General features: G+C 41.0%; 1 protein-coding gene across 1 annotated transcript in view; it reads left to right on the top strand.

Annotated features, from left to right (window-relative positions):
- The window catches only part of RDX (radixin), a 100,790-nt gene that overhangs the window by 23,692 nt on the left and 49,819 nt on the right, over nt 1-27,279 (top strand). The window contains exons 2-3 of the mRNA XM_037890479.2: nt 739-814; nt 21,939-22,022. Of these exons, the coding sequence (XP_037746407.1) occupies nt 803-814; nt 21,939-22,022 (96 nt within the window). The 5' untranslated portion in view covers nt 739-802. The remainder of the gene's footprint in view (nt 1-738; nt 815-21,938; nt 22,023-27,279) is intronic.

Genomic DNA, 27,279 nt, shown 5'->3' with positions numbered 1-27,279 from the left:
TAAGCAAGTGGCACTATTCATTACTTCGATGCTTTGAAGTAAAATTCAGAGAGCAGATTTTGCTTGCTCTGCATTATTTCACTTTTTACCTCAACTTATGTACATTTCATTTTGTTTGGAAAAAGGGAATCCCTGAATTAGTGCACCTGATTGGTTACAAAATTAACAGGGTACTCCTCCTTAAATAGATTTTAAAAGGATATCTTAATTTTAAAGATCCTGTTTGGCTCTCTTCATGTTTGTGTACTGTTAAAGCTTGATTAGGGTGAACAAATTAAATTATAGCATAGGAATTCAGTGTGCAAATTTTGGTGGCCCAGGTATACTTAACTCTTATGCAGCACTCTTCAACTTTAAAGAAATTTTTAAATAGTGGCTAATCTTTAGAATCCTTAGTATTAAAAAGTCTGTGATATCAAAGTTGTTAAAGGAGTGCTAAAGCATTTTAGATCACTGTTGTCTCTTTATTCATTTAAAGTGCAGCTGCAGAAAACTAATAAAATGAATCTAATTTGCTTGCACTCTGCTCTTTTAGTTCTGGTAAAAGGACATTGCTGCTTTTACCAGATGTCCCAATTGCTTTTATGCAACCATGGAGTGAAGTGTGTTTTGGGCAGGTAGACTACTTATTTGTTTACCTCGGTTGGAATTTGTACTATTTGCTATGATGTACATGAACTCTACTATGATTAATTGCAAAACAACTGTACTATATTTCTTTGTCTTTGTCTTTAACAGAAGGGGACAAAATAATTTGCAGAAGATTTTTGACTGAACAAGATATTCAAGGAAGGAGAGAAAAATGCCGAAACCAGTAAGTGGATGCCTCCTTGCTCTTCTAGAATTTGACGTAATAGCCATAACGCTCCCTGGGCTAGGAGTACTTGTGGCACCTTAGAGACTAACAAATTTATTTGGGCATAAGATTTCGTGGGCTAAAACCCACTTCACTGGATGCTTGTGATGGAAAATACAGTAGGAAGATACATACACAGAGAACCTTGGCCAAACCGGACGGTCTCTACGCAAAAGAATAAATGGACACAAATCATATGTCAAGATTTATAACATTCAAAAACCAGTCTGAGAACACTTCAACCTCCCTGGTCACTCAATTACAGACCTAAAAGTTGGTTTCAGAGTAACAGCCGTGTTAGTCTGTATTCGCAAAAAGAAAAGAAGTACTTGTGGCACCTTAGAGACTAACCAATTTATTTGAGCATGAGCTTTCGTGAGCTACAGCTCACTTCATCGGATGCATACTGTGGAAACTGCAGAAGACATTATATCTAAAAAATTATATCTAAAATTATATAAAAAATTATATCTAAAATATATCTATATATTATATATAGACCTAAAAGTTGCAATTCTTCAACAAAAAAAAACTTCAAAAACAGACTCCAACCAGAGACTGCTGAATTGGAATTAATTTGCAAACTGGATACAATTAACTTAGGCTTGAATAGAGACTGGGAGTGGATGGGTCATTACACAAAGTAAAAACTATTTCCCCATGCTAATTTTTTCCCCTACTGTTACTCACACCTTCTTGTCAACTGTTCGAAATGGGCCATCCTGATTATCCATACAAAAGTTATTTTTCTCCTGCTGCTAATAGCTCACCTTAATTGATCACTCTCATTATAGTGTGTATGGCAACAACCATTTTTTTCATGTTCTGTGTGTGTGTGTGTGTGTGTGTGTATAATATATATATCTTTCTGCTGTATTTTCCACCGCATGCATTCAATGAAGTGGGTTTTAGCCTATGAAATTTGTTAGCCCAAATAAATTTGTTAGTCTCTAAGGTGCCACAAGTCCTCCTTGTTCTTTTTGCTGATACAGACTAACACAGCTACCACTCTAAAACCTGCTCCCTGGACTGTGATCTTGTCAGATCTCATAAGCTAATAATCAAGGTTGGGTCTGTTTAATACTTGTATATGGGCAAGTGTCCAAGATAAAAAAATCTAGGTACTTCAAAAAGTGGTGATTAGCATTTAATTTTGGGAGGCCCTACTCTCTGACAATACTGAACTAACATTGCAGCACCGTGTTAGGGGGAATTGTGCTTCTGGAGTTTCTATATTTCAGGTGAAACATAATGGTGAAAAGTGGCTGCAGAGATGCACTTCATGCATCTGATTCATTGCCTGTTTAAGTCAGTGGAAGTACTTCCACTGTCTTAATGTGTATTGGATTGACCCTGTGTGGGGGCTTGCAGGGAAAGGCTTGCTTAGCTGAGCAGTGATAACAGTCCCTGTGGTCGGGGTTGAGGGGAGTGATGAGTAACAATGTAATGAAACTTACGTGTCAATTTAGAATGCCATGGCCTCCACTGCACCATGGGACTGGCCTGGATGTCTTTTGGCTTGACTTCTTGGTGGAAATAACTTGGATCTTATTTGTGGTTTGGGACTGTAAATGCTAGAGGAAGACAAAGCACACACTTTTCATAGTCTGATTAGCGCCTCATTTGCATTGAGGCCAGGTCTCATCCATGTTCCTGCTGAGATGAGGGACACAAACTGGTTAACCCTTAAACTTCTGCTTCCAGAAAGGTTCCAATATTATTTGAAGAGAATATTATTGGGAGAATATTACTAAGCCACTGAATCACTCTGCCAGAGCTTTAGTAGGACTGTAAGACTCTCCTCTACCATCCATAAAGTGGCTTCTAGTTGTCCCTTCATCCTCCAAGTTTCATTGACATGTAATGGCATGTTTGCTTATTCTCTGTATTTAATGGGAGCTTGAATGCTATTTCTGCCTTGTACTCAGCCATTGGAATAAATGATTTTGGTAATACCTAGTCCTTATGTATCTCTGTTCAGTAGCTCTATAAGAAATTTTGCTGTTGGTTCAGACTTGTCAGTATAAGGAGATTGTTTTCTTTTACGGCTACACCCTTTCCATTGGAAGCTGTGTGTTAAATGTAGGAAAATGCCACAACGCACGGACTTGTGACCCAGTGAGGCTTGATTCTCTTAATAGGGCTTTCAGCAGAGCTTCCCAACTGGGTGGTGGGGGTTTTACTGGTCCTTTAAGACTGAGGAGGGAAGTCTCTGGGGCCATCCTACTGCATTACAGGGATTTTTATGCAAACCCAGATCCATGGAACAACTAAAGCAACTGGGAGGAAAGTGGCTTGAGGAGAAGCCAGGCTGCTACCTCTGTCTGGGGCCTGAGACCAGAACCTTGAAGTTTGGGTGGGCAAGGCTCCCTTCTACCTTGGCTAGCCAGAGAGAATCCTGGGCAGTATAGTCCCAGGGCTGCTGGGAAGAAGGGAGGAAGTAGGCTAGAAACTGCTTTCTTCCCTCATAGCTGAGACTGGAGGGAGTTAGAAGTGCTGGCACTCTCTCTTGGAGACCAGGAAAATTTGAATACCAGATCGCAGAGAAGAATCTGGACTCCTGTTAGGGAGGGGTGCAATTGTTTTACGGGAACTTTTATACAAAACTTCTCAATTTATTGTCTTGGCCTTTGCCAGCTGACCTCTGGGGAGAATGTGAAATCCATGGAGGAATACCAAGTGAAATAAACACATTAGGGAAGGGAGTTACAGTAACTCCTTGCTTAACGTTGTAGTTATGTTCCTGAAAAATGCTACTTTAGGTGAAATGATGTTAAGTGAATCCAGTTTCCCCATAAGAATTAATGTAAATAGGGGAGGGTTAGGCTCCATGGAAATCTTTTTTGCCAGACAAAAGACTATATATATATATATATATATATATAGTGTGTGTGTGTGTATGTATGTGTGAGTATATATATATATATATATTAAAAAAAAAAAGCAGTGATGATTGGGAAGCTTGGTTGAGGTGGTCAAGTCAGGGTGGAAGAGGGTGGGATATTTTCCAGGGAATGCCTTACTGCTAGATGATGAACTAGCCCTCGGCTGAGCCGTCAAGGGTTAACACGTTGTTAATGTAGCCTCATGCTCTACAAGGCAGCACGGATGGAGGGAGGGGAGACAGCATGGCAGAGAGAGACAGACATACACACCGAGTATGTGGGAGAGAGACGCGCATTGCCCCTTAAAGTACGCTGACCCCACTCTAAGTACACTGCCTTTTTAAGTAGATCAGCAAGTTGAGACAGCAGCTGCTGCCAGCAAGCTCCCTCCTTTGTGAGCCCTGTCCTGTTTTCCCCCTCTCCCCCCACCCACTCTGTAGAGATGGGGTAAAGGAACGGGGATAGGGGAACACCCTGATATTAGCACCCCTCTTCCCCCACCCCCTTGCACAGCAAGCAGGAGGCTCCCAGGATCAGCTCCAAGGCAGAGGGCAGGAGCAGCATATGGCCGTGAGGGGAAGGACAGCTGAACTCCCTGGCAGTTGATGGCCTGCTGGGTGGCTGCTGAACAGGGAACTTAGGGGGGCTGCAGGTCCACCCTGGTTCCAAGCCCCCACCAGCTAGCTCCAATGGGTTGCTCTTCCTGTAAGCAGTGGACATAACAGGCGGCTGCCAAACAACATTATAAGGGAGCATTGCACAACTTTAAACGAGCATGTTCTCTAATTGATCAGCAACATAACAATGAAACAACATTAACTGGGATGACTTTAAGTGAGGAGTTACTGTATATGATTGTATTTTGGAGAAATCCACTGGCATTACCTTCTATAAATGCCATCAACTGCACCTACTGTTAATAAGTAATGCAGAATGCAGGACCATACTTTCACACAGCATTGAGCAGCATTATGAGACTTATACTATCTTCCCTCAGGCTTTTCACTGGCTGCTTTTGAAGTGGTGGATGGACTTCTTTTTAGTTAGGCCGTTTTAAAAAAAAAAAAAAAAAAGACCGACTGGCCTAAACAGTGGTTATGTTCAAGACTTGTCTTTATGAAAATATATACTGTGACATCTGCTTCCTTCTAGGAGTCCTACTGTTGTGCCTGGGGTTAGAATGTGATTTGTGTGTTTCCCTGTGGCCAGTCCTAAGCAGTGGAGGGTCTGTCTGTCTCTCTCTCTCTCTCTCCCCGGGCATCTGCCTCATCTCAATTTAAAAACAGCCAACTAACAGCCAAATAACTCTTTTTTCCCAAGTTCATTGTGAATTAAATCCTTGTATGGACCTCTTTTTTTCATGTAATGGCTACTCTAACTTTTTATCGGTTCTGTATTTGTTGATTTTTAGTTGTAATGTATTTTAGACTTAACTCTAAGCTGTGACTGGTGCCTTAATTACTGTAGAGCAGGGATCTCAAAATCAAATCACCATGAGGGCCACATGAGGACTAGTACATTGGCCCTAGGGCTGCATCACTGACCCCTTTTAATACAAAGATACAAAAGCCCCCCCTCTGCCCCCGGCCCCACTCCCACTCCACCCCTTCCATGAGGCCCCACCTCTTCCCCACCCCCATTACAACCCCTTCCTGAAAGTCTCTGCCCCCTCCCTGCCCCTATTCCAACCCCTTCCCCAAATCCCTGTCCTGGCTCCGCCTCCTCCCCTGAGCATGCCAAGGCCCCGCTTCTACCCCTTCCCTCCTGGAAAGTCCTAAGCACCGCCAAACAGCTGTTTGGCGGTAGGAAGTGCTGGGAGGTAGGCGGATAAGCGGGGATGTGGTGCGGTCAGGTGGGGGGTGAGGGGCGGGGGGGAAGTCGGGGCCTGTGGCGGGCCACAGGAAATAGCATGCGGGCCGCATGTTTGAGACCCCTGCTGTAGCGCATCTCATGGGTTGGCACTTAATGTTATAATGAGAGAGCACTTTGATAATACGATGCTATAGCTCTCTTTTTACCTGTATTACTATGACTGTTCTAGCTGTTGTCTTTTTTATAATGTCTTGGTTGGAATGTGAGTGGTCTAATGTGTAGAATTCAGATGATCTAACAAATTCTTGTAAAGTGTGAGCCTGGGCAATATAACACATTCATTGATTTCCTTTTTTTAGGTGAACCTTCATACCAGTGTAGAATAAATTTTACCTTTTGATCTTGGAATCATCATGAAGCTCATATACATTGTTTCAACTTTGAAAGACTTAGTAACAAAGACCTCTGCCAAACTGTGTTTGGCTTCAGTGTATTAGCCTGCTATAAAGAAGTATTTTATATTTCACTGCTACCTCTAACACAGCTGCAGATCACAGTGAAATCGAGAGAGGATCTCAGTTTCACTATTTGTGTTTAGATGGAAAATAGATCAAGTTGGCTGAAATGTTGAACACAGAATCCAGTTGGCAGTTTTGTATCACAGATGAATTTAATAACAAAACCTAACTTCATAATTCTTAAGACTTTCTCAATACTAAGTCTCCTTCTGGGATCATGTTCATGCGACTGTGAATGAGATCTTTTGAGTGGTAATTGAAAGCCATTATTTAAAAGGTGGGAGTGTTTGATCACTTATACATTATTAGGCGAAATAGTTGGAATGAAAAATTGGAGTTAGGACTTTTAAAGATATTAAAGTGATGAGTACTCTAGAAATATCTAGGATTGATAATTAATGTAGCATACTTTTTCCACTAAGGCTATATTTGGGATCCATTTAGGCTATTTCTCATAGGCTATTTATTTAGCATTGCCTGTACTCTTCTACACTCTCAACTCTATTGGGCATCATGGAATTTAGCTCCAGATCCAGTTTCCATTGTAATCTTCTAGTGATTTCAATGGGAGTTGCATCAGGCCCTTAACTCTGATCACAAAAGATAATTATTATCAATGGATGTATGACCATTGAAAGGTTTAGTTACCTCAACAGCCTGAAAGAGTAGAATATTTGTTTAATGTTTTTTCCAGCATGATTCTTCCCAAAAAACTGAATCAACATCATTTTTAACTGTATGCCATTTTCCCAGATCTTCACCTAAACTAGAAGCATTGAGACTAAAATTAGATATAGTTACATAACTGTTAATCATTTCATAGCCTAAGAAGATTAGGTTTAATTGACTGTAGCATTTACAGAGAGTAAGAGGGCTTCTACAATTTTTTTCCCCACCAGCTATTTTTGGTCAGACTTTGGAGTATGTGCAAAGCCCTAGAAGAGAGAGGATGACACTACATAGGACACCTATTGACGGTAAATAGTGTAGATGCAACAAAATAAAAATCTACGCTGGAAGGGAGTGTAATTTAGCATATCTTTTTTCGATCTTTTCAGGTACAGAATACCTGAAAAGCAGTAGACTTCAGATTGTAGAACAATGTTGACATCCTAACATTTTCTTAATTATCTTAAATTTTGGAAGATTATAGTGAATTTTAATAATTAGTATTTAAATTTGACGCTTGAATTGAATATACTGCAAGTTTACTTTTTTTGTCTATATAAGGTTTAGTTATATCACTTTCATAGGAAAACCTTTCACATTTACTTTCCTGTTATGTGGTAGGCCTTGTGATCTCAGGACCACCCTGCAAGTGGCCCCTCAGCTCAGGTTTCCTTTGTGAGTAACCTAAAGGACTCCACTTTAGGCTCTTACTTAAATATCTCCCCTCCCGGGGTCCAATTTATTACAAAATATTGTGCAATAATCTCTAACAAGTCCCAACACATCATCCATATCCCCTCCGAACATACACTCCTTGCTGTCACCATACCCTAGTGTCTTCCATCACAGCAAGGTTCCTTATCTGTCCTCTTCCATCCATCTTCCAGGACAGCCATCCACAGTCCTTCCACCTGGGGTTGCAACCCAGCTGTTCCCGGTGGGAACTCCCACTGCCTCTCTGCCAGGACGATTCTTACGAGGAAAGCATTCCTCAAACACCCCCTGGCCCTTCTCACTGTTCCTTGGGGTCCAACTCTCAAGCAAGGAGATGTCAGTGGATAAGCCCCTCCACTGCTGCTCCTTCCTTTTGCCTTCTCTGTCCCTGGGCTCTGGTGCTCCAGCATAGAGCCAGCAGGCATCTCCCTCTGCTCTCTGGCTTGGGGGACATCAGCCAGTAAAATCCCTTTTTCTGCTCTCCTGCCTTCAGCCTTCTCGCAGGAACCACTTTGTCTCTGGTAGTTCTTATCTCCTAGGGCCCTTCTTCTGACTGACCTTTTCTAGCCCCCAGGTGCTGCCCTGTCTGACTAATTGGTTCAGCTGAGAGCACCTGGACTGGAAAAGGAGAATTGAGACCAGTTCCATTTAATGGGCCAGCTACTCTGTTATGGGTAGCTAAATTACAATTCAAATAGATTTATTTGGCATTTATTTTCACAGTATAAATGGATATACAGGTGGCCAACAGACGGTATGGTGTACACTGCAGTGTAAGCCAGGGGTTAGGGAGATTTGAGTCCACAAACCCTGGGTTTGCAAGCCCAGTGCTTTAAGCTTCCACACTGCATATTGACCATAGGTTTGGAATTTCCGGCCCAGAGCCTTTAGCCCAAGGCTTCAGCATCCACACTGCAGTACGCAGACTGAATCAAAGCAGTTTATGTCAGGCTTCCTAGTGCCTTCCACAGCTGTGGTTGCTCTAGCCCCTGGTTCGTGGTGCAGTGTGGGGAAAATTTGACTGTCCACCCTGCATGTTACAGGAAGTTATCACAGCCTGCCAGGTTCTCAACAGATCCTGCCGAGCTGTATTTTGGGTCTGCACGCTCCCAGCAATTGGAGCAAGCATCAGGGAGGAGTCACCATTTGAAGAGCTTCTTTTGCTTGCACTTTTACTCCAGCAAATGGGCAGAGCAGCCATGAGATGAGGCGGACATTCCTGCAGCAGTTTCTGACCTACCGAAGGCACCTGTTGGAGGAGGAGGGAGATACAGGATACTGAAAAATGGAGCTGACTGATGCTGCTCATGACTCTTTTTGTGTAGCCTCTGATGCCACCTATGTAGACCAGCACTTCTGGTGCAGGGTCACAAACACATAGTGGACCTGGGATGGCCAGCAGTGAATCCCAGACTTTCCCATGAAGAAAACTACATTTCTGGAGCTTTGTGAGCAGCATGCCCCAACCCTCCAGCATTATATGACATTCATGAGGGCATCCCAAATGGCCAGAAGCAGGTTGCTATAACTGTGTGTAAACTGGCTACCTCAAACGTCTACAGGTCCGTTGCAAACTCGTTTGGCGCTGGAAAGTCAATCAAGGGTAAAATGGTTGTGGAGGTTTCTAAGGCAGTCAGGCATGTGATTACCACAAAAGTCGTGGGCATAAACAATGTCCCTGAAGTAACTGCTGGGTTTTGAGGAATGGGGTTTCCAAATGATACTGGGGCCATTGATAGGATTCGTGCTCATAGTTTGGCCACTTCTTGCCCGAGAGTACATAAACTGCAAAGGGTACTACTCCTTTACTGTGTAGACCCTTGTGGACCACACAGGCAGATTTATGGACACCAACGTGGGCTGCACTGGAAAAGTCCATGATGCCAAGGTTTTCTGATGATTGGGAGTCTACATTCATGGACAGGCTGGGACACTATTCCCACTAAATGATATTGTTATAAATGGAGATACTGTTCACACTGTTAACATGGGGGACCCTGCATGCTCCCTTTTGCCTTGGCTACTGACACACATACTGATCGCAGCAGGCCTGGCAAAAGAAGGTTCAATTAGGCTTTCAGCAGGTGCATAATGGTGATTGAATGTCCTGCTGGAGGAGATGGGTTGAGGAGATTGCCTACAATGACACATGGCCCATCTGCAGCTGGTAGTAGCAAATATCCACAATAGCCAGAGATGGGAAAGTCTCTGAGCTATTACAGTTAATTCTTTCACAGGTATCTGACTGGTGGGTTTTGCCGACACGCTCAGGATCTAACTGAGCATCATATTTGGGATCAGAAAGGAGTTTTCCCCAGGTCAGAGAGGCAGAGACCCTGGGTTTTTTTCCTCCTTCTGCAGCATGGGGCACAGGTCACTAAGCTGGTTTAAACTAGAGTAAATGGTGGATGGCCTTGAAGTCTGTAAATCATGATTTGAGGACTTCTGAACTCAGCCAGAGGTTATAGGTCTATCACAGGAGTGAGTCAATGAGGTTCTGTGGCCTGTGATGTGCACAGAAAGTCAAACTCAATTATCACAATGGTCCCTTCTTTCTGACCTTAAAGTCTGTGTCTGTGGTGCTGTTTACAGTGTTTGGATGCCTATGTCATCAATGCCATTATTGTGGTTTGCTGGGCTCTTCATAATCTGTGAAGCCAAAGGTGAACCATTTGCCCCTGAATGGAGAGCTGTGACAGTAATGGATTGCTGAACTTGTACACTCAGACAGAAAGTGCACCTGCCACAGCTAGGGCAGGATGCATCTGGGCAATATAAGTCAGGAATGCTCTGTACTCCTATATTATGGATTTTCATGGGCCAATGAAATAGGGAGAATAGTACATTTGAGTGTGATTGTACAGTCCTTACAGTAAATGAGGTGCGATCACATCATGCAGTGAAATGTTGGGGAAGGGGTAGATTGCTATGCGTTGTAATTATGAATGACATGAGTGCTTCTAAACTGACAGGGACTGGATTTACGGGAGGATGTAGAGAAATATATTGAGAAATAGTGTTTGCATATAACTTCCCAGTTGTCTCTCATCATGTGTTTACCTTAATTATTTGAAGCACACATTACGTAATGTGATGCATTGATAGCAATAAAATTTCTTAGCAAAATAAAAACCTTATTTTTTAACATATATTAGAAAAGTACAGTATTAAGTCATTGCCAGGTAGGTCAGGTGCCATTAGCACATGAAAACAATAGTAATAAACCAAAACCAACACCAAAACCCTTAACAAAGTGCATGAAGAGGGCAAACCGTTTCATACAATAAACCCCCTTACTGTTGTGTGTCTCCTGGCCACCTGTTTGTGTTCCTTCCTATTTGGTGCCGCTTCCAGGGGTTGGAGTTGTTCACGAGGTGGAGCTTTGTCTGCACAGGAGTGGAAGCTTGCAGGGGAAGGGAGATCAGCATGGGGTTGGAGGACTGCATGGGACAGATTTGCCATGTCCAGCTGCTGCTAAGTCCCAATTGCACAGGCAGCCCAACCATAGAATTGATCTGCAGGATATCGAACCATGGAGGGGACTCAGGACAGGTTCAGCAGGAGCCTGTAGTACTCTGGGGGCTTTAGGCATTATCAGCATCTTGAACAGGTCTTTCTCCTGGGTTCCTCCTTGAGCTGATGTTCCTGCTCCAGAAACTGTGCTGGAAGCCTCTCCTCAAATGCTGAAACTCTGTCCTCTTGCTCTGCAGCCAGTGTCTTGCCTTCCACTTGCGCTCAGTTTTTCTTCCTCTGGTACTATACCTGCTTGTTGGCCCCATCCAGAATTTCCACCATCATGGAAACACTTCTGCTTGGACCTGTCCATGACCGTTCTGCATTCCAGGGTCCTGCTGGAGTGGGCCCACTTTACCAAGGTTGAAGGACCAGCAAGAGCTCGAAGGGACTAAAAGCAGAAATTAAACAGTACATTATTGTTTCAGTGCTTCACAATAGGTTCAGTGCCATCCACAGGCAAATGTGCCTTGTGGAATCTCAAGGCCAAAAAATGATACTTTGTAAAATTGAGCTTCAGTATATTCTGAGAGGAATGCCTCAGCTCAGTTAATCACAGTGAAAATACTGCACAGTCAATGGCAAGTTAGCTTACAGTTTTTTTTAATTGCTGAGCTCCTTGAGAGGCATGGGGGGAGCTTACTACAGAAACCTTCTCTGTACTTTCAGACATTGTACTTTCTTGAGGACATTACAATCCCAGAGGTTCCAGAATGGCAAAGGGAAATTTTATTTCAAGCTGCTTATTTCAAACTATTATGTTTGCAGCTATCAATGCCCGGGATTGGGTCAAAATTCATGGGGGAATCAACAGAATGCTGTGTTAGTGTTCACAAGAACAGAATTGTCAGACACATAGGTGAACATAATTTGTTGGGAAAGACTAAACATGGTTTTTGTAAAGGGAAATCATGTCTCACCAATCTTCTAGAATTCTTTGAGGGGGTCAACAAGCATGTGGACAAGGGGGGTTCAGGGAATATAGTGTACTTAGATTTTCAGAAAGCCTTTGACAAGGTCCCTCACCAAAGGCTCTTAAGCAAAGTAAACTATCATGGGATAAGAGGAAGGTCCTCTCATGAATCGGTAACTGGTTAAAAATAGGAAAGAGGGTAGGAATAAATGGTCAGTTTTCAGAATGGAGAGACAGTGGTATTCCCCAGGGGTCTGTACGGGGACCAGTGCTGTTCAACATATTCATAAATGATCTGGAAAAAGGGGTAAACAGTGAGGTGGCAAAATTTGCAGATGATACAAAACTATTCAAGATAGTTAAGTCCAAAGTAGACTTTGAAGAGTTACAAACGGATCTCACAACACTGGGTGACTGCGCAACAAAATGGTAGATGAAATTCAACGTTGATAAATGCAAAGAAATGCACATTGGAAAACATAATCCCAACTATCCATATAAAATGATGGGGTCTAAATTAGCTGTTACCACTCGAGAAAGAGATCTTGGAGTCATTGTGGATAGTTCTCTGAAAACATCCACTCAATGTGCAGTGGCAATCAAAACAGCTAACAATGTTAGGAATAATTAAGAAAGGGCTAAATAATAAGACAGAAAATATCCTATTGCCTCTATAAATCCAGGGTACACTCACATCTTGAATACTGTGTGCAGATGTGGTGCCCCATCACAAAAAAGATATATTAGAATTGGAAAAGGTACAGAAAAGGTCAACAAAAATCATGAGGGGTCTGGAACAGCTTCCATATGAGGAGAGATTAATAAGACTGGGACTTTTCATCTTGGAAAAGAAATGACTGAGGGGGGCATATGATAGAGGTCTATAAAATCATGACTGGTGTGGAGAAAGTAAGGAAGTGTTATTTACTCCTTCTTGTAACAGAAGAACTAGGGGTCACCAAATTAAATTAATAAGCAGTAGGTTTAAAACAAACAAAGGAAGTATTTCTTCACACAACGCACAGTCAACCTGTGGAACTCTTTACCAGAGGATGTTGTGAAGGTCAAGACTATAACCAGGTTCTAAAAAGAACTAGATAAATTCATGGAGGATAGGTCCATCAATGGCTGTTAGCCAGGATGGGCAGGAATGGTGTCCCTAGCCTCTGCTTGCCAGAAGCTGGGAATGAATCACTTGATGATTACCCGTTCTGTTCATTCCCTCTGGGACACCTGGCATTGGCCACTGTCAGAAGACAAGATACTGGACAAGATGGACCTTTTGTCCAACTCAGTATGGCTGTTCTTATGTTAAGTCTCGGTGTCACAGGCTCAAGTTGCATCCGTACTACAAAATGATGGAGTTTGGGTTGGAGCTCCATGAGACTTGGGCTCTCAAACACTCCATGCATGTGAGGTCAGGGGCTGGGCCTGAGTTAGAATTGTGTGTAGATGGAAAGGGGTTTGGGGCTTGAATCTGAGCATGGGTTTACATGCAGAGTAGACATACCCAGAGAGGACTGATTTATTCTTTAAAATGTGCACGCAGTGACTTTGTATAACCATAGTGTTGCTATTGTTGTTTACTGTGTCATGCTTTCCTTACCTTATTCTGTCAGCTTTTGTTACAACCACTTATGTGTTGTCTTTAGTTATATTGGTACAGAGGCTGCCCCTGGGTACTACTGTAATTCAGATAATTTAAAATGCACAATACAGTTTATAGGCAGTTGGCATTTGACCTAGAATGATGGAATGACTGGACGAAACTATAACTTTTAATATGTCTAGCTTAATCATGATTTGTTATCGGGTTTATACAGTTATGATTGCATCTTCAGTATTTAATTTTGCTTTGTAGTATTATATGCCAAACTTTGAGTCCTTGGAGCCTTCGGTAAAATAAATTTTAAAGAATGCATGTTTGGAATTTCAAATGTTAATAGAGATGAGAATATACTGTCCCACCTGTGTGCCCTCGTTTCTTGTCTCTCCTCCCTCCCCCACAAAAATCTCTCCATCTTCTTTTTCAGTTGAACGTAATCAGCCCTGTTTTCAGACTAATGTACCTGACTTCCAAAACAAACAAGTGCATGAAGAAAGATATTATTAAATGAACATACTAATAAATGCAAAGTAAAGCTGTTCAAAAGATTATTTCATTTTTTCATGTTTTATTCAAAGAAGGCAAATAGAAAATGGTCCAAAACATGTTTCAAAATTAGGTGTGGCACACAGTGGGATTTGGTCTACACATGGAACCTATGTTGCTATTTTGACATCACTCGAGGGAAAATCCACACCACTGAGTGATGTAGTTATACTGACCTAACCCCCAGTGGAAGCAGCACTATGTCTCCTGTTGACATAGCTACTGCCTTTTGGCAAGATGGAGTATCTGCACCAATGGGAGAAGTTCTCCTATTTGGCCTAAGTAGTGTCTTCACTAAGTGCTGAAGTGGCACAGCTGTGTCGCTGCAATGCTGTAGGTGTAGAAAGCCCTAAGTTTACTGCTTTCTCTAGTTATATTAAAATTAACAGGTGAGATGAGCCCAGTGGTATTTACTGTATATCAGCAGGTCCATTATCTATTCCCCACACTTCCTGTATTTTTTGGCTTTTGCAAGCTAGCTGTACTTATAAGTAAATCCTGATTATGCTAGATTACTGTGTTAGCATTTGGGGGGAAAAAAGTTATTTTGTGCTTAGTTTATATGAGCAGAGCAGTGAGATACTGCAATTTAGGGCAGACAGGTAAGCCAAGCCTGTTAGGTTATTATTTTAAAGGCTAAGTGATAAGTGACAAAAGAACCATGAGTTAACTTGAAAATAATTGAATTGCAATTATTTATTGCTATTTTAAGATATACACAAGATTTTATGCTATGGGAAACTTCAGTGCGCATAGAAGTTTCATTGTTGATGGGTAATTATTGTCTAACGTTTATCAGGTGTTCTAAATCTATTTGTCCATTCATTGTTGCAATACATTGACAAAAAGCATTTTTTAGAAATAAAAAAGAAAACTGATAAGTGCTGGGTAAGAGAGAAGATACAGTGCTGAGGGACCTCTCCTTGTCAGAGCCCTGATTTATTTTTTTAAACTTAATTTCCTTCCCTGGTTGCCTCTCCACCTTAGCTTCCATCAAGTCCCAGAATTGGTAAATACCCCCTTTTCTCTCTCAGGACTGGTTTACACTAGGAATTTACATCAGTATAATATCTCTCAGGGGGTGTGAAAAATCCAGGGAGTTACAGACCAGTCATCTTAACTTCAATACCCAGTCAGCTTAACTTCATTACCAAATAATGAAGCAATGAATTTGCAAACACCTAGAAGGTAATAAGGTGATAAGTAACAGTCAGCATGGATTTGTCAAGAAAAAATTGTGTCAAACCAACCTAATAGCTTTCTTTGACAGGGTAATAAGTCTTGTTGATAGGAGGGAAGCAGAAGATGTGGTATATCTTGACTTTAGTAAGGCTTTTGATATTGTCTCACATGATCTTCTCATAAACAGAATGGAGAAATACAGCCTAGATGAAGCTACTATAAAGAGGGTGCATAACTGGTTGGAAAACAGTTCCCAGAGAGTAATATAAGTGATTCACAATCAAGCTGGAAGGGCATATCAAGTGGGGTCCCACAGGGGTCAGTTCTGTTCAATATCTTCATCAGTGATTTAGATAATGGCATAGAGAGTACACTTACAAAGTTTGTGGACGATACCAAGCTAGTGCTTTGGAGGATAGGATGAAAATTCAAAATGATCTGGACAAATTGGAGAAATGGTCTGAAGTAAATAGGATGAAATTCAATCAGGACAAATGCAAAGTACTCCATTTAGGAAGGACAATCAGTTGCACACATACAGGGCTGGATTAAGACTTTTATAGGCCCTAAGCACTGAAAAGATTATGGTGCCCCCCCATATGCAATTCAAAATAAAAACAATACTACAGTGTAAAATAAAATTTTATTTTTCGAAATGACACAAAACTTGCATGTATGCTGAAATTAAAATAGCTTCTTTCTAGATTTTCTGATTGCAAAATTCTGGATAAGTTCATTGAAGCTGACTCAACGAAGCATGTCCGCTTCCATACGCAATAGGGAAAGTGAATCAAGTCTGTCCTGACACACTGATGTTCTCTGAGGGTTTTTTATTCTTTTCAGCTGAGAGAGAGAGCATTCTGCAGAGCAGTTAGTAATTATCAATGTTAGAAAAATACATAGTGAGATCTCTACATTTGGAAATACACATTGTATTTCGTCTTTCAGTATTGTGTCATGAAGATCAATGTGACTGAATTTCATTTTTCCTGTTTCATTAAACTTTGCGTGCATATAACAGTGGAACTGCTGTACTTCTCCACAGAGATTCATGTTCAAGTCAACAGGGTATGAGTCAACTAGCTTTTGGGAACCTTGTGAATATTGTTAGTCAGATAAGTCCATATCGTTTAGAAAAGAAAATCTTTTTCTTTAGAAAAGAAAATCTACTTGATACTTCTTTGTACACTTCACCTCTCTTCATATGAGCTTCAAGTGTATCAATTATAGCATAGTAAGTAGATACGTGAAATTTGTCTCTAGGATTCAGTGCTGTTTCTGTTGCACTGCTGTCATTTGCTTGTTTTTTTCCTGATTCGCTTGCAGGACTGGGCTTCTTTGTGGTTAGTATCAAGCAAGATATCTTTTGATATGTCTTCAAATCATTCCTCAAAGTGTGTAAGTGGTCTGCACATGTTTTCAAATCCAATTCTTTTTCTTGGAGAGCTTGACTTGTGTGGTAAAAGTGTTGTAAAATTTCATTCCATATGGTCAACATGAATACAAACTCTAGTTCTTGCATCTTGTTTGCAATGTTTTCTGCCTCTCGTATAGTTTTTTCCTTTTGTGATTGGTCTTCAGCTATACTTTCTAATGCATCCACAATCTTTGAGTAGGACTCCAGAATTGCACTTGTTGCCACTGCATGTGCCTGCCAGCGAGTATTAGAAAGAGATTTCAACACACGATCATTGCCCAAATATGTTTTAAGAACTGCCCATCGGTGTGTTGAGGCAGAGAAAAATGTATAAAGTAACTGGACTGTTGAGAAAAAACTTACTGCCACCAGACAACAATCAACAGCACTGCAGCCAACAAGATTGAGAGATTTCAGAGTAGCAGCCGTGTTAGTCTGTATTCGCAAAAAGAAAAGCAGTACTTGTGGCACCTTAGAGACTAACAAATTTATTTGAGCATAAGCTTTCGTGAGCTACAGCTCACTGCATCAGATGCATTCAGTGGAAAATACAGATTGAGAGTGTGTGCAGCACATGGTCTGAATATGGCATATTTGTTCTGTTCTAAAAGCTTCTTCTGCATTCCTTGATAATGCCCTGATGTGTTAGCAGTGTTTTCATAAGAAAGAAGAAAAAAAAAACGAATCAAGTACGTATAACTCAGAAGAATATATCAATAATAAAACATAAGTTTATTGCAATACATGACAGGATCTGATGTCCTTGCATTATTTTGATCTATGTTAGTAGGATGCCCCCCTGGTTTAGGTGGGGATAAGTAATAAAAAGAGAACAGAAAAATGGGGAAAGTGTGTAGTGGAGTGTAAGGAAGTCTAACAAAGTTCTGATTTTTCCCATGATGACTACTTTGATGCTTTTTTTTTTTTTTTTTTTTAATATCAAATTTTTTTCAAAAAAAATCTTGGTTTTTTGGGTGCCCCCTGCTTTGCTGGTGCCCTAAGCACGTGCTTAGTCTGCCTATTGGGTAATCCAGCTCTGCACACATACAAAATAGGAAATGACTGCCTAGGAAGGAGTACTGCGGAAAGGGATCTGGGGGCCATAGTGGATCACAAGTGAAATGTGAGTCAACATTGTAACACTGTTGCGCCAAAAAAAAAAAAAAAGCAAACATCATTCTGGGATGTATTAGCAGGGGTATTGTAAGCAAGATATTCTACTATGTGCTGATTAGGCCTCAACTGGAGTACAGTGTCCAGTTCTGGGTGCCACATTTCGGGAAAGATGTGGAGAAATTGGAGAAAGTCCAGAGAAGAGCATCAAAAATGATTAAAGGTCTAGAAAACAAGACCTATGGGGGAAGATTGAAAAATTTTGGTTTGTTTATTCTGGAGAACAGAAGACTGAGGGGGAACATAACAGTTTTCAAGTACGTAAAAAGTTGTTACAGGGAGGAGGGAGAAAACTTGTTGTTCTTAACCTTGGAGAATAGGATAAGAAGCAATGGGCTTAAATTGTAGCAAGCGTGGTTTAGGTTGGACATTAAGAAAAACTTCCTAACTATCAGGGTAATTAAGTACTGGAATAAGTTGCCTAGGAAGGTTGTGGAATCTCCATTATTGGATATTTTTAAGAGCAGGTTAGACAAACACCTGTCAGGGATAGTCTAGATAATACTTAGTCCTTCCATGAGTGCAGGGGACTGGCCTAGATGAACTCCCGAGGTCCCTTCCAGTCCTACGATTTTATGATTCTACAAACCTAAAGAATTGCATTTTGTAGGTATACACCTTTAAAAGCTGTTATGTTTTTTTTTTTTTTTTTTTTAGCAATAGAATTATTTGGAAGGCATTCAAAGCAACCCAGCTGCCAGCAGGCTTAAAATAGAAAACATTTTAACAATGAACTCCTTTTCTTATTCCTCTTCTTTTATTAAAAAAAAATTATTTTAAGAAAGGGAACATGTCTTCCCACTCAACATGAATCTCCTGTTAACAGAGGCAAGCACATAAATGTTAAATGTAGCTGGCTGATTCTTTTTCTTTGACTGTTGCTATAACAAAATAGCTGAAGACTATGTTGGTTAGTGTAATGTGTCTAAGGGTATGTCTACACTGCAGTTAGACACCTGTGACTGGCCCATGTTAGCTGACTTGGGTTCACAGGGCTCAGGCTAAGATGTTGAATTGTGGTGTAGATGTTCGGGCTCAGGCTGCAGTCTGAGTTCTGTGACCCTCCCATCTCGCAGGATTCTAGAGCCTGGGCACCAGCCCAAGCCCAAACATCTACACCGCAGTTAAACAGCTCCAAGCCCCGTGAGCCCAACTCAGCTACCACAGGCCAGCTACAGGTGTCTAATTGCGGTGTAGATATACCCTAATTGACCTAGTACTGCTAATATGTGTGTTTGTGTCTCTCCCAGTTGTACGTGTCAGATACTGTTTCAACACACCTCCCGTATCTGGACCTCTATCAATCAGAAACTTTTTTCTGAATTAGAAAACTTGCTCTTGTACAAATAGAAGATGCAAGTTAGATGTTCAGTTTGTATATTTTCCCCTTTTTTTAATGTCCCTTTGATTGTTTATATCTGGTAGATGATGCACGCTGTTGACTAATGACTTCTTGATTTGTGTCAGGTGGTTGTCACAACAGAGGATTTCTGTATACAGATCAGTACTATTACTCCAGAGAGCTTCTAGAATCATTTTAGAAATCTGATCACTTAACAGTATAACCTACTGCATTTTATGATGTTTTTGTGACACTTTTTGTTTGGTAATAATGGTGGTGTTTCATATTAAATGTCAGTGTATTTGTTATGTGCTAAAATCTGATCCAGCTTTATTCCTTCTGAGTCCAACTGATAAAAGGTCTATTAACTTAAATTGTTAGGTAGACTTCTTAGTATTTAATTTGAAAAATAAAGCAGTTTAGGAAAGGTTTAAATTTTAACTTAAAATTGATGAATGTGTCCTGCTGAGAGTTCAGCAGCCTTTTTTTTTTTTTTTTTTTTTTTTTTAAACGGATTTGTTCACTTTTACTTTTAACCTCCCTCCAGAAGAAGGAAATTTTTTTAAGCCAATCAAAAATCCACTCCACTGGTTGAGTTTACAATAAAAACTCTTTTCTCCAAAATCCTCTTCACTCCCTCTAATCTATCACTGTTGACAAAAAAACACCATAGAATCATAGAATATCAGGGTTGGACGGGACCTCAGGAGGTCATTTAGTCCAACCCCCTGCTCAAAGCAGGACCAATCCCCAATTTTTGCCCCAGATCCCTAAATAGCCCCCTCAAGGATTGAGCTCACAACCCTGGGTTTAGCAGGCCAATGCTTAAACCACTGAGAGATGCGCTCCCTCCCCACCTTTTCACCCAAGCCTATAACCTAGAGGTCATCTGTGCTTCCTCCCTCTCTGTCTTGCCTCACACATCCAGGCTGTGTCCAGATTTTCTTCCTGCATATCATTTAAGATTTGTCTGTACAGAAAAGAAAGAAGTAGACAAACAAAACTCTCATCGAGGCCATTATTTGCTCTCCTGATTATGGTAACCTCCTTCATGATACCCACATCTCTCTTCCAAATAAATCAAAACGCAGCTGCTAAAATAACTTTCCCTTGTTCATCACTGTAACCATGTCAGCCCCCTTGGAATCCTTTTATTGGTTCCCGCACTTTCCCTTAGTCAAGCTCAAACGACTTGTCTTCAGCTTCATGTCTCTTCACAACTCCTACCCCTTACTACTTGTCCAGCTTTCTCTTACTGCATTTCACCTAACCCCCTGACTCTTCCAGTCTACCAGCAATGCCTTGACTGCTGCCCATCTGTCAGTGTTTATAAAACAAATGTGTAGGTGTGTTCTTCCATACTATACTTCATGCATAGAACTATATTCCTGAGCTCCATAAGACTGTCTCCTTCAGATTCTTCCTGTAGACCCAACTATACTTTAGTATGTGTTAGGAAATTTAGCCAATTAATGATGGTGTCTGGTGAGATAGAGGGCAAAGAGGGACAGCTAACGCATTGTTTTACCTGCTCCTCTTTTCTCACCATTCATATATTGTCTTACATTTTACTCGGGGTAGGAACCTTGTCGTATGATTTTGTACAGCACCTAGCACAATGGAACCCCTATCCTGGTTGGGGCCTATGGGCACTACTGCAGTACAGATGTTAAACAATGATATATTAGGTTACCAGGACTTGACTTATTTCCTTCTCAGAGTACTCCATCTAGTGGCAAAACTAGAGTAATGTGTCATGGAAGTGGGTTTATATAGGAATTAGTGGAGTGGCAGGATTTCTATTCCAGGAGCTCATCAAAAAAATTGTAAATTTTGTGAAGGACAGGGAAACTTTTATGCCTTAAGTATGGTAAAACACACAATCAGAAATAATTCTGCTTCGTCTGCTATTTATAGCAAAATATAGTTGATCTCTCAAACTGTTTAAGCTTTTTCAGGTTTTAATTTTATTTCTTTTAATATCCACTATTTTTCCAAACCCATACTTGGTTTTATTTCTCACAAGTTACATCATTTAACACCTGTAATTCAGAGCTGCTACTCCTTTTAGATATAGTTTTTAATGATACTAGAAGAAATATAGGATTTTTTCATTTCCTTTTCATAGTGCGTGTAAGTGCTTCTAGAAAATGTCAGATAAATAAATGAGAGTGGTGTTAGTCTCTAGACAAGTATAATATGAATAGTGGTGGTGCCAGCTTCTGCACACTGCTGTGCTAATTCTAGGAGCAAGACCAGTTCTTGGAGTGAGACGGCAGTACTGTCTCTGTACCCATTCAGTTCTTGGCTTCTCTCATCAAAGGTCCCAACTGCGGGTGCATCAGTACAAGATATATTGAATACAGGCTGCCAACTCACCTAATGTAGGCCACCAAACATCCATCAAATGGTGCTATTTGACTGCTAACATCCCGAGCAAACTGAAATGGTGACCAGTAGCTGACTGGCTCCATATTCTATTTCAAGTTACTTTAGCTGTGCAGTTGCATAATTTTTAAACTTTGTTATACCCTTTGATTTTCAAATCCTGACTTAAATATTACACCATATATAGTTTAACACTGAATGAATGTAAATCTTTTTATACTGTAGGTTCACTTTTGGCCATTTGTATATCTGCTATGTCTTGTGTACAAGTAAGATGAAAGTGATATTTGCAATATGGTAAATGACTCCAGTATAGTAACATTTTTTCTTATAAACTTGTCATTAGTTGTATGAAAGCACTGTACAACACATACTGTCTAAGAATTTTGTTTTCTTCTCCATAGATCAATGTAAGAGTTACCACAATGGATGCAGAGTTGGAGTTTGCCATCCAACCCAACACAACTGGCAAACAGCTCTTTGACCAGGTAACCCTTTATGATATGTAATAATCATGGCTAAAATGGATAACATTATAGTGTTATAGATTTCTGTTCATGCTTTCCAATTAATATCTTATATTGATCTAAGCCATACTAATAATCCGCTTGAGCCACCTCTCCTCAATTTAGAAGGAAAGCATTAAATACAAGGACAACTTTCCAAGAGTGGATAAGCAGCCAGGCTTCAGTTGAATTACATATTAATTTCAAGATGGTTTGATATACTATGTTTTATAGATATTCTCAATCATATACTCAAAGAACACAGGAATTACTAAGTGTATTCATTGTATGTTTATATAACTTTAAATATCCTTTAATAATAAATCTAAGGTAGAAAATGTAACATTGAAAAATAACTAGACTACCTTCCTTTCTATCGAAGTAAGGAAGCAGGAGTATGACACAATTCTTTTGAGGAATGGAATCTAATTAGCCACTTTTAAATAAAAATGATTGCATGCTTTCTTTTCTTTTCCCTCCTCCGACAACCAAGACAGCTCAAAAAGTGGTATGTCTTTATTCACAAAGCAGCAAGTAGGTTAAAGACTGTCATTTATGGTAGGTGTATAAGCAAGCACCTTCCTTTCCTCCTAATCTGTTGGGTTTTTTTACTTATGTTTTTGCCTACTTGTACTGGAATTTGTGGAGTCATACTTCAACCTTCATGCTCTCTTTTTCTTCCAGTTCACAAATAGAGAATCAGGGAAACAAGACTTCTAGAAAAAAGAAAAAATGGAATTAAAAAGTGATTTAAAATGGTCTCTTCAATAGTTCACAAGTGTTTCGGGGCAGAAAAGTTTTGGGGACAGGGCAGTCATCTGGCCTCCTCCCCAAGATGTATGGGTGAGTTGCCAACAAGAACTCAACAAGTAAAAATTGTGCCATCTTCTGGTATGCGAAGGCAGCTGCGACTTCTCTTCTGCCAATCTCTGCTACCTCTTGACATGTGGTATTGGGTGGAGGTGATCTGCTGCTGCATAAAGTCTTGTGCCCAGATAATCAGTTTCACACATTCTGTAGCTTCTCTGAACAAGGGATAAAATATATAGATGCAAATTCTCTCAATACCTACTAGATTCTCTCCATCGAGCTGCCTCAGTTCCTTGCATGGCTTTCAGGTGGCCTCGGCAGTTCTTACAATTAGCCTGTAGATGTTTAAATTGAGAAATTGTTAGCTTGAGTCCCTTGGTTCATTTGCCATGCCTGTACATGAGGGGAGAAATCATTTGGACAGATCCGAAACCCACACATGGCTTCATAGACCCAAATCAATAGCTGAATTGCGCTGTGAAACAAATATGAAGTTTTCAGAGAAAAGGTGTAAAATTTCTCTGTGAATATTACTGCCAACAAAGTGAAGTGACACATTCTAAACTAACGGTAGCTTGATTAGTCATCATGGTTATCTCCATGTGGTGTACGCTGCAGTAAATTTTGTCCTTTGTAGTTATTGCTCAAAGCAAGTTACCTTGTCACAGCGTTATTTCTTGTCCGAGGATCCTGAGGGTGTTTGGATGTCAGCAAACCCCTTTCTTAGTCAATGGTGGGAAGATTTAATGTGGAAGGCTTTGTTTCCCACTTCAGTATGATGCTTTCTCCAAGCTGCTCTTTGTTTCCAGACTAGGGCATTTCCCTTCACTCTCCCTATCTGCTGGTAAATGGGAAGTCCAAGAACTCAGCATCTATGGCTTTCTCCCTGCTGTCACAAAGCTCAGTGAAGTCCTCCCTTATCCCACCAACATGATTCTGTTTTAACAGGCATCTCTCCATCACCACAAATTTTTTGTCTCATCCATTTGGAGGCCAGACTGGAGGTGAAAGGCTAATTTTGTGGGCCTTAACTAACCTGCTTTTCCTCCACTTCTTACTTCATAGGCGACACCGAACAGCATGAAGTATGTTTGTTAGCCACAAACTGATTTTTGTCAAGTTCTCAGAATTTAACGCTGAAGCCCCTGGACAATTCCTGTATTCCCAATTCAGGAAAAATTTGCGGTTTTACTCACCCCCATCTCCTCAAGTTATAGCCTCATCCTCCTTGCCAAATATCTCAAAAGTCCTCTACTAAGTTTCCCAGGGAAGACCCAGTGAAATCTATTTATTTGGTTGCCTAATAGAGAATTCTTGTTCTGAAACTTTGTGTATTGATTTGTTGAAGTATGAGTCCATAGCTCTGAGCAGCTTTTTTTAAACACTTGTTAAATATGCATTATAAAAGTCAAAATATGTAATAGTGTCCCTACAGCCTGAAATAAAAATTAGCTGAAACCACAGTAATAATTGTAAAAGCCCTATGTTATAGGGGGATCTGGCATCGATCTCTGTACTTAGGGCTTGTCTACATTACCCGCTGGATCAGCGATGGTCGATTTATCGCATCTAGACTAGATGCGATAAATCGACCGCCAAGCGCTCTTCCGTCGACTCCAATACTCCACCAGGGCGAGAGGCGCAGGCAGAGTTGACGGGAGAGCATCAGCTGTCGACTTACCGTGGTGTCCTCACTGCGGTAAGTACATCTAAGTACGTCCACTTCAGCCACATTATTCATGTAGCTGAATTTGCGTAACTTAGATTCCACCCATGCACCCCCCAGTGTAGACCAGGCCTTAGATTCCTAAATGCTTCCCATTATTAAAAGATTCTTATGATATTTTCTATTTTTTGAGAAGGTCTAGCATCCAATTTTTGCAGCAGGGCTTTGTTCTTCTGCAAGGGAAAGCCATGGGGCCAGGGAGGTGCCTCCAGCTTCATCCCATGAAATTCCACTGAGATTTATTTGAGTTACTAGCTGATGAAAATCACCATTTCTTTGCTATGGCATGTATTGTTACTGCTTAATTTTAACAGAATGTATAAAGCTTTGGGCAGCTGGAAGAACACATGCACTGGGCTGTCTGAAATAATCTCTCGTTGAATACTACTCAGTGAGGGAAAACTTATGGTACTTAACAAAACAGAGGACATGTAAAGGGTGTCCCAGAATAGAGAGGGATGGCAGAGCCTTGTTTGTGCCCTTAGAGACATCTGATGGAGCAGGAAGGATTCAGATGGCTAAAACCCTGAACATTCTCAGAATAGGCCCCCACAACAGTGACAGCATGCGCTGCAGTTGGAACCCCTGGGAACAGAGACTTAGTCTGACTGCTGCCAGTCTGACAGCTGTGCTGGTGGTGGGGAATGGGTGAGAACCGGGCCAGGTTTCCCCCGACTCAGTGCATGGACCCACTTACCCATCACTCTTGTGAAGCCATCATCTGGGGTAGTAGCCGATCTCTCAAGGTGTAGAGTGCCAGGCTGGGCTACCCTGGCAGCGTCCATGGCCCAGCACAGCCCCAACAATCCATCAATCCCATTGGGGGCATCACATATAGCAGGAGCCCCTGACTTCCTGGAGCAGGTCAGCAACTCCTGGGGTAGAGGTGAGTACAAATACCTGGAAATCAGGACAGCCTGAGTTCTAGACTTAAATCTTCTGCTGACTGATGTTAATAAGTCTGTATTATGCATAATGCTTATTATTAACCATGTCTGATAACCAACTGAGAGATTACACTAGCTGGGACTAAAGTGCAGATCTCTAACATTGCAGACCTGTATCTCATCCACTTAGCCACAGTTCCTTTCAGAAAAAGCCTGCCAAACCTTTATTCTTGGCTGTGTGGTCTGGAATATAGGGATACTCATGCATACGTAATCTACTGAGAGAAGTATTATTAACCGCATTTTACAGATGGGGAAACTGAGCGACTTGCCTGAGGCCACACCGTTGAATCAGTAGCAGGGCCAGGATTAGAACTCAACCTCCTGCATCCCAACTCTACTCATTTGTCCAGACCACAGTGCTTTACTAGCACAGGTGCTGAGTATAATTTCCATTGACTTCAGCTGCAGTTGTGAGTGCTTATCAGCACTTCTTAAAATCAGGACAAAAGGGTTCAGGTTTGGCACCCAGAAAGTGAAGAACACACAAATAGGGGCCATCTACCAAAACTTTAAGTTACTTGCTCAGCAGCATATTGGAAATCTATAGCAGAGGAAGGGATAGAACTGAGTTATCACTTGTGGCATTCAACCCTTACAAGACCATGCTTCTTTTTTCTTGCATACCCTGCTTCATTCTTTACACACCTCGCAACTTCTAGAGCAAATGAGACAAGGGTCCAACAGACACCAGCTTTGATTACTACAGAACTCTGATTCTGTTCCCTGAGCACTGGCCATCCTGTGTGCTGACCAGGGTCAGATAGAAAAAAATGGTATGGTGATAATTAGACTTATCAGAGTGCATGTGCAGAGGGGAGCAGAAGTAAGGTTGCACGGGCATCCTTAATTATGGAATTATCTCACTGTTAAGTGTTTTATTTTGCAACTTAAACAACATTCTTTGAATGTGGGCTTTTTGTGTATATGTATGTAATTCTATTTACCTCAGACGGATCTGAACACTTCCTTAAAACATAGGCTCCTGCAGTAGATTGGCTGCTACCAGAGTCCCATCTGGGTATTTTTTATTTGAACTTACTGATTTGATCCTTTGGCAATAGGGTCAAAAATATCTCCAGATGTTGAGGAAGGAGAGTTGTGTTAAACATTGTACTCCTCTCCCTAGTACATGAGGAACCAGATAGAACAGAGCAGAAGACTTTATGGGGAGAATGTCCAAAATCACTAGTTGATTTTTCAAGCTTCAGAGCTCTGGCTTAGATTTGTCACAGCTACAAGTGAGACTGGATCTTTTCTTTGCCTAGAGAGGGAGAAGTTCAGACTTCTAGCAGCATAAATATATGACAGCCCAATAGTGTGTGCAAGGATCTGCAACTAGCATGTATCTCAGATTTGTGAATCTTCAGTAATGAGATATGATCGGGGAGTTGTGACATGAATGCAAAATGAATAATATCTCATATCTTGGTGAAATAGGTTTCTCTTTACCACTGCCAAAACTTGAATCTTTACTGTCTCTGCATTTCAATAAACCACCTAATCAAGAATGCTGGAGATTACTGTTGTCCTTACAAGTCCTTACATCTATGTGGGCCAGCCTTTAAATTAGCTTATAGGAAGTTGATTGTGGTTCCCCTGTTGCACTGATTTGAAAAGCTGTCCCATAGTAAGTTTGTTCTAAACTATTTCCCAATTGAGGTTAATGAACCTGCGGGGTTATCCTTACACTCAGAGGATGAACTTGGATCAAGGTAACTTAATTCTTTAGGCCAATCATAGAATCATAAACAAT

The sequence above is a fragment of the Chelonia mydas genome, chromosome 1 (genome assembly GCF_015237465.2).
Source record: "Chelonia mydas isolate rCheMyd1 chromosome 1, rCheMyd1.pri.v2, whole genome shotgun sequence".
Lineage (NCBI taxonomy): Eukaryota > Metazoa > Chordata > Testudines > Cheloniidae > Chelonia > Chelonia mydas.
This window is presented reverse-complemented; position numbering and strand designations above follow the sequence as displayed.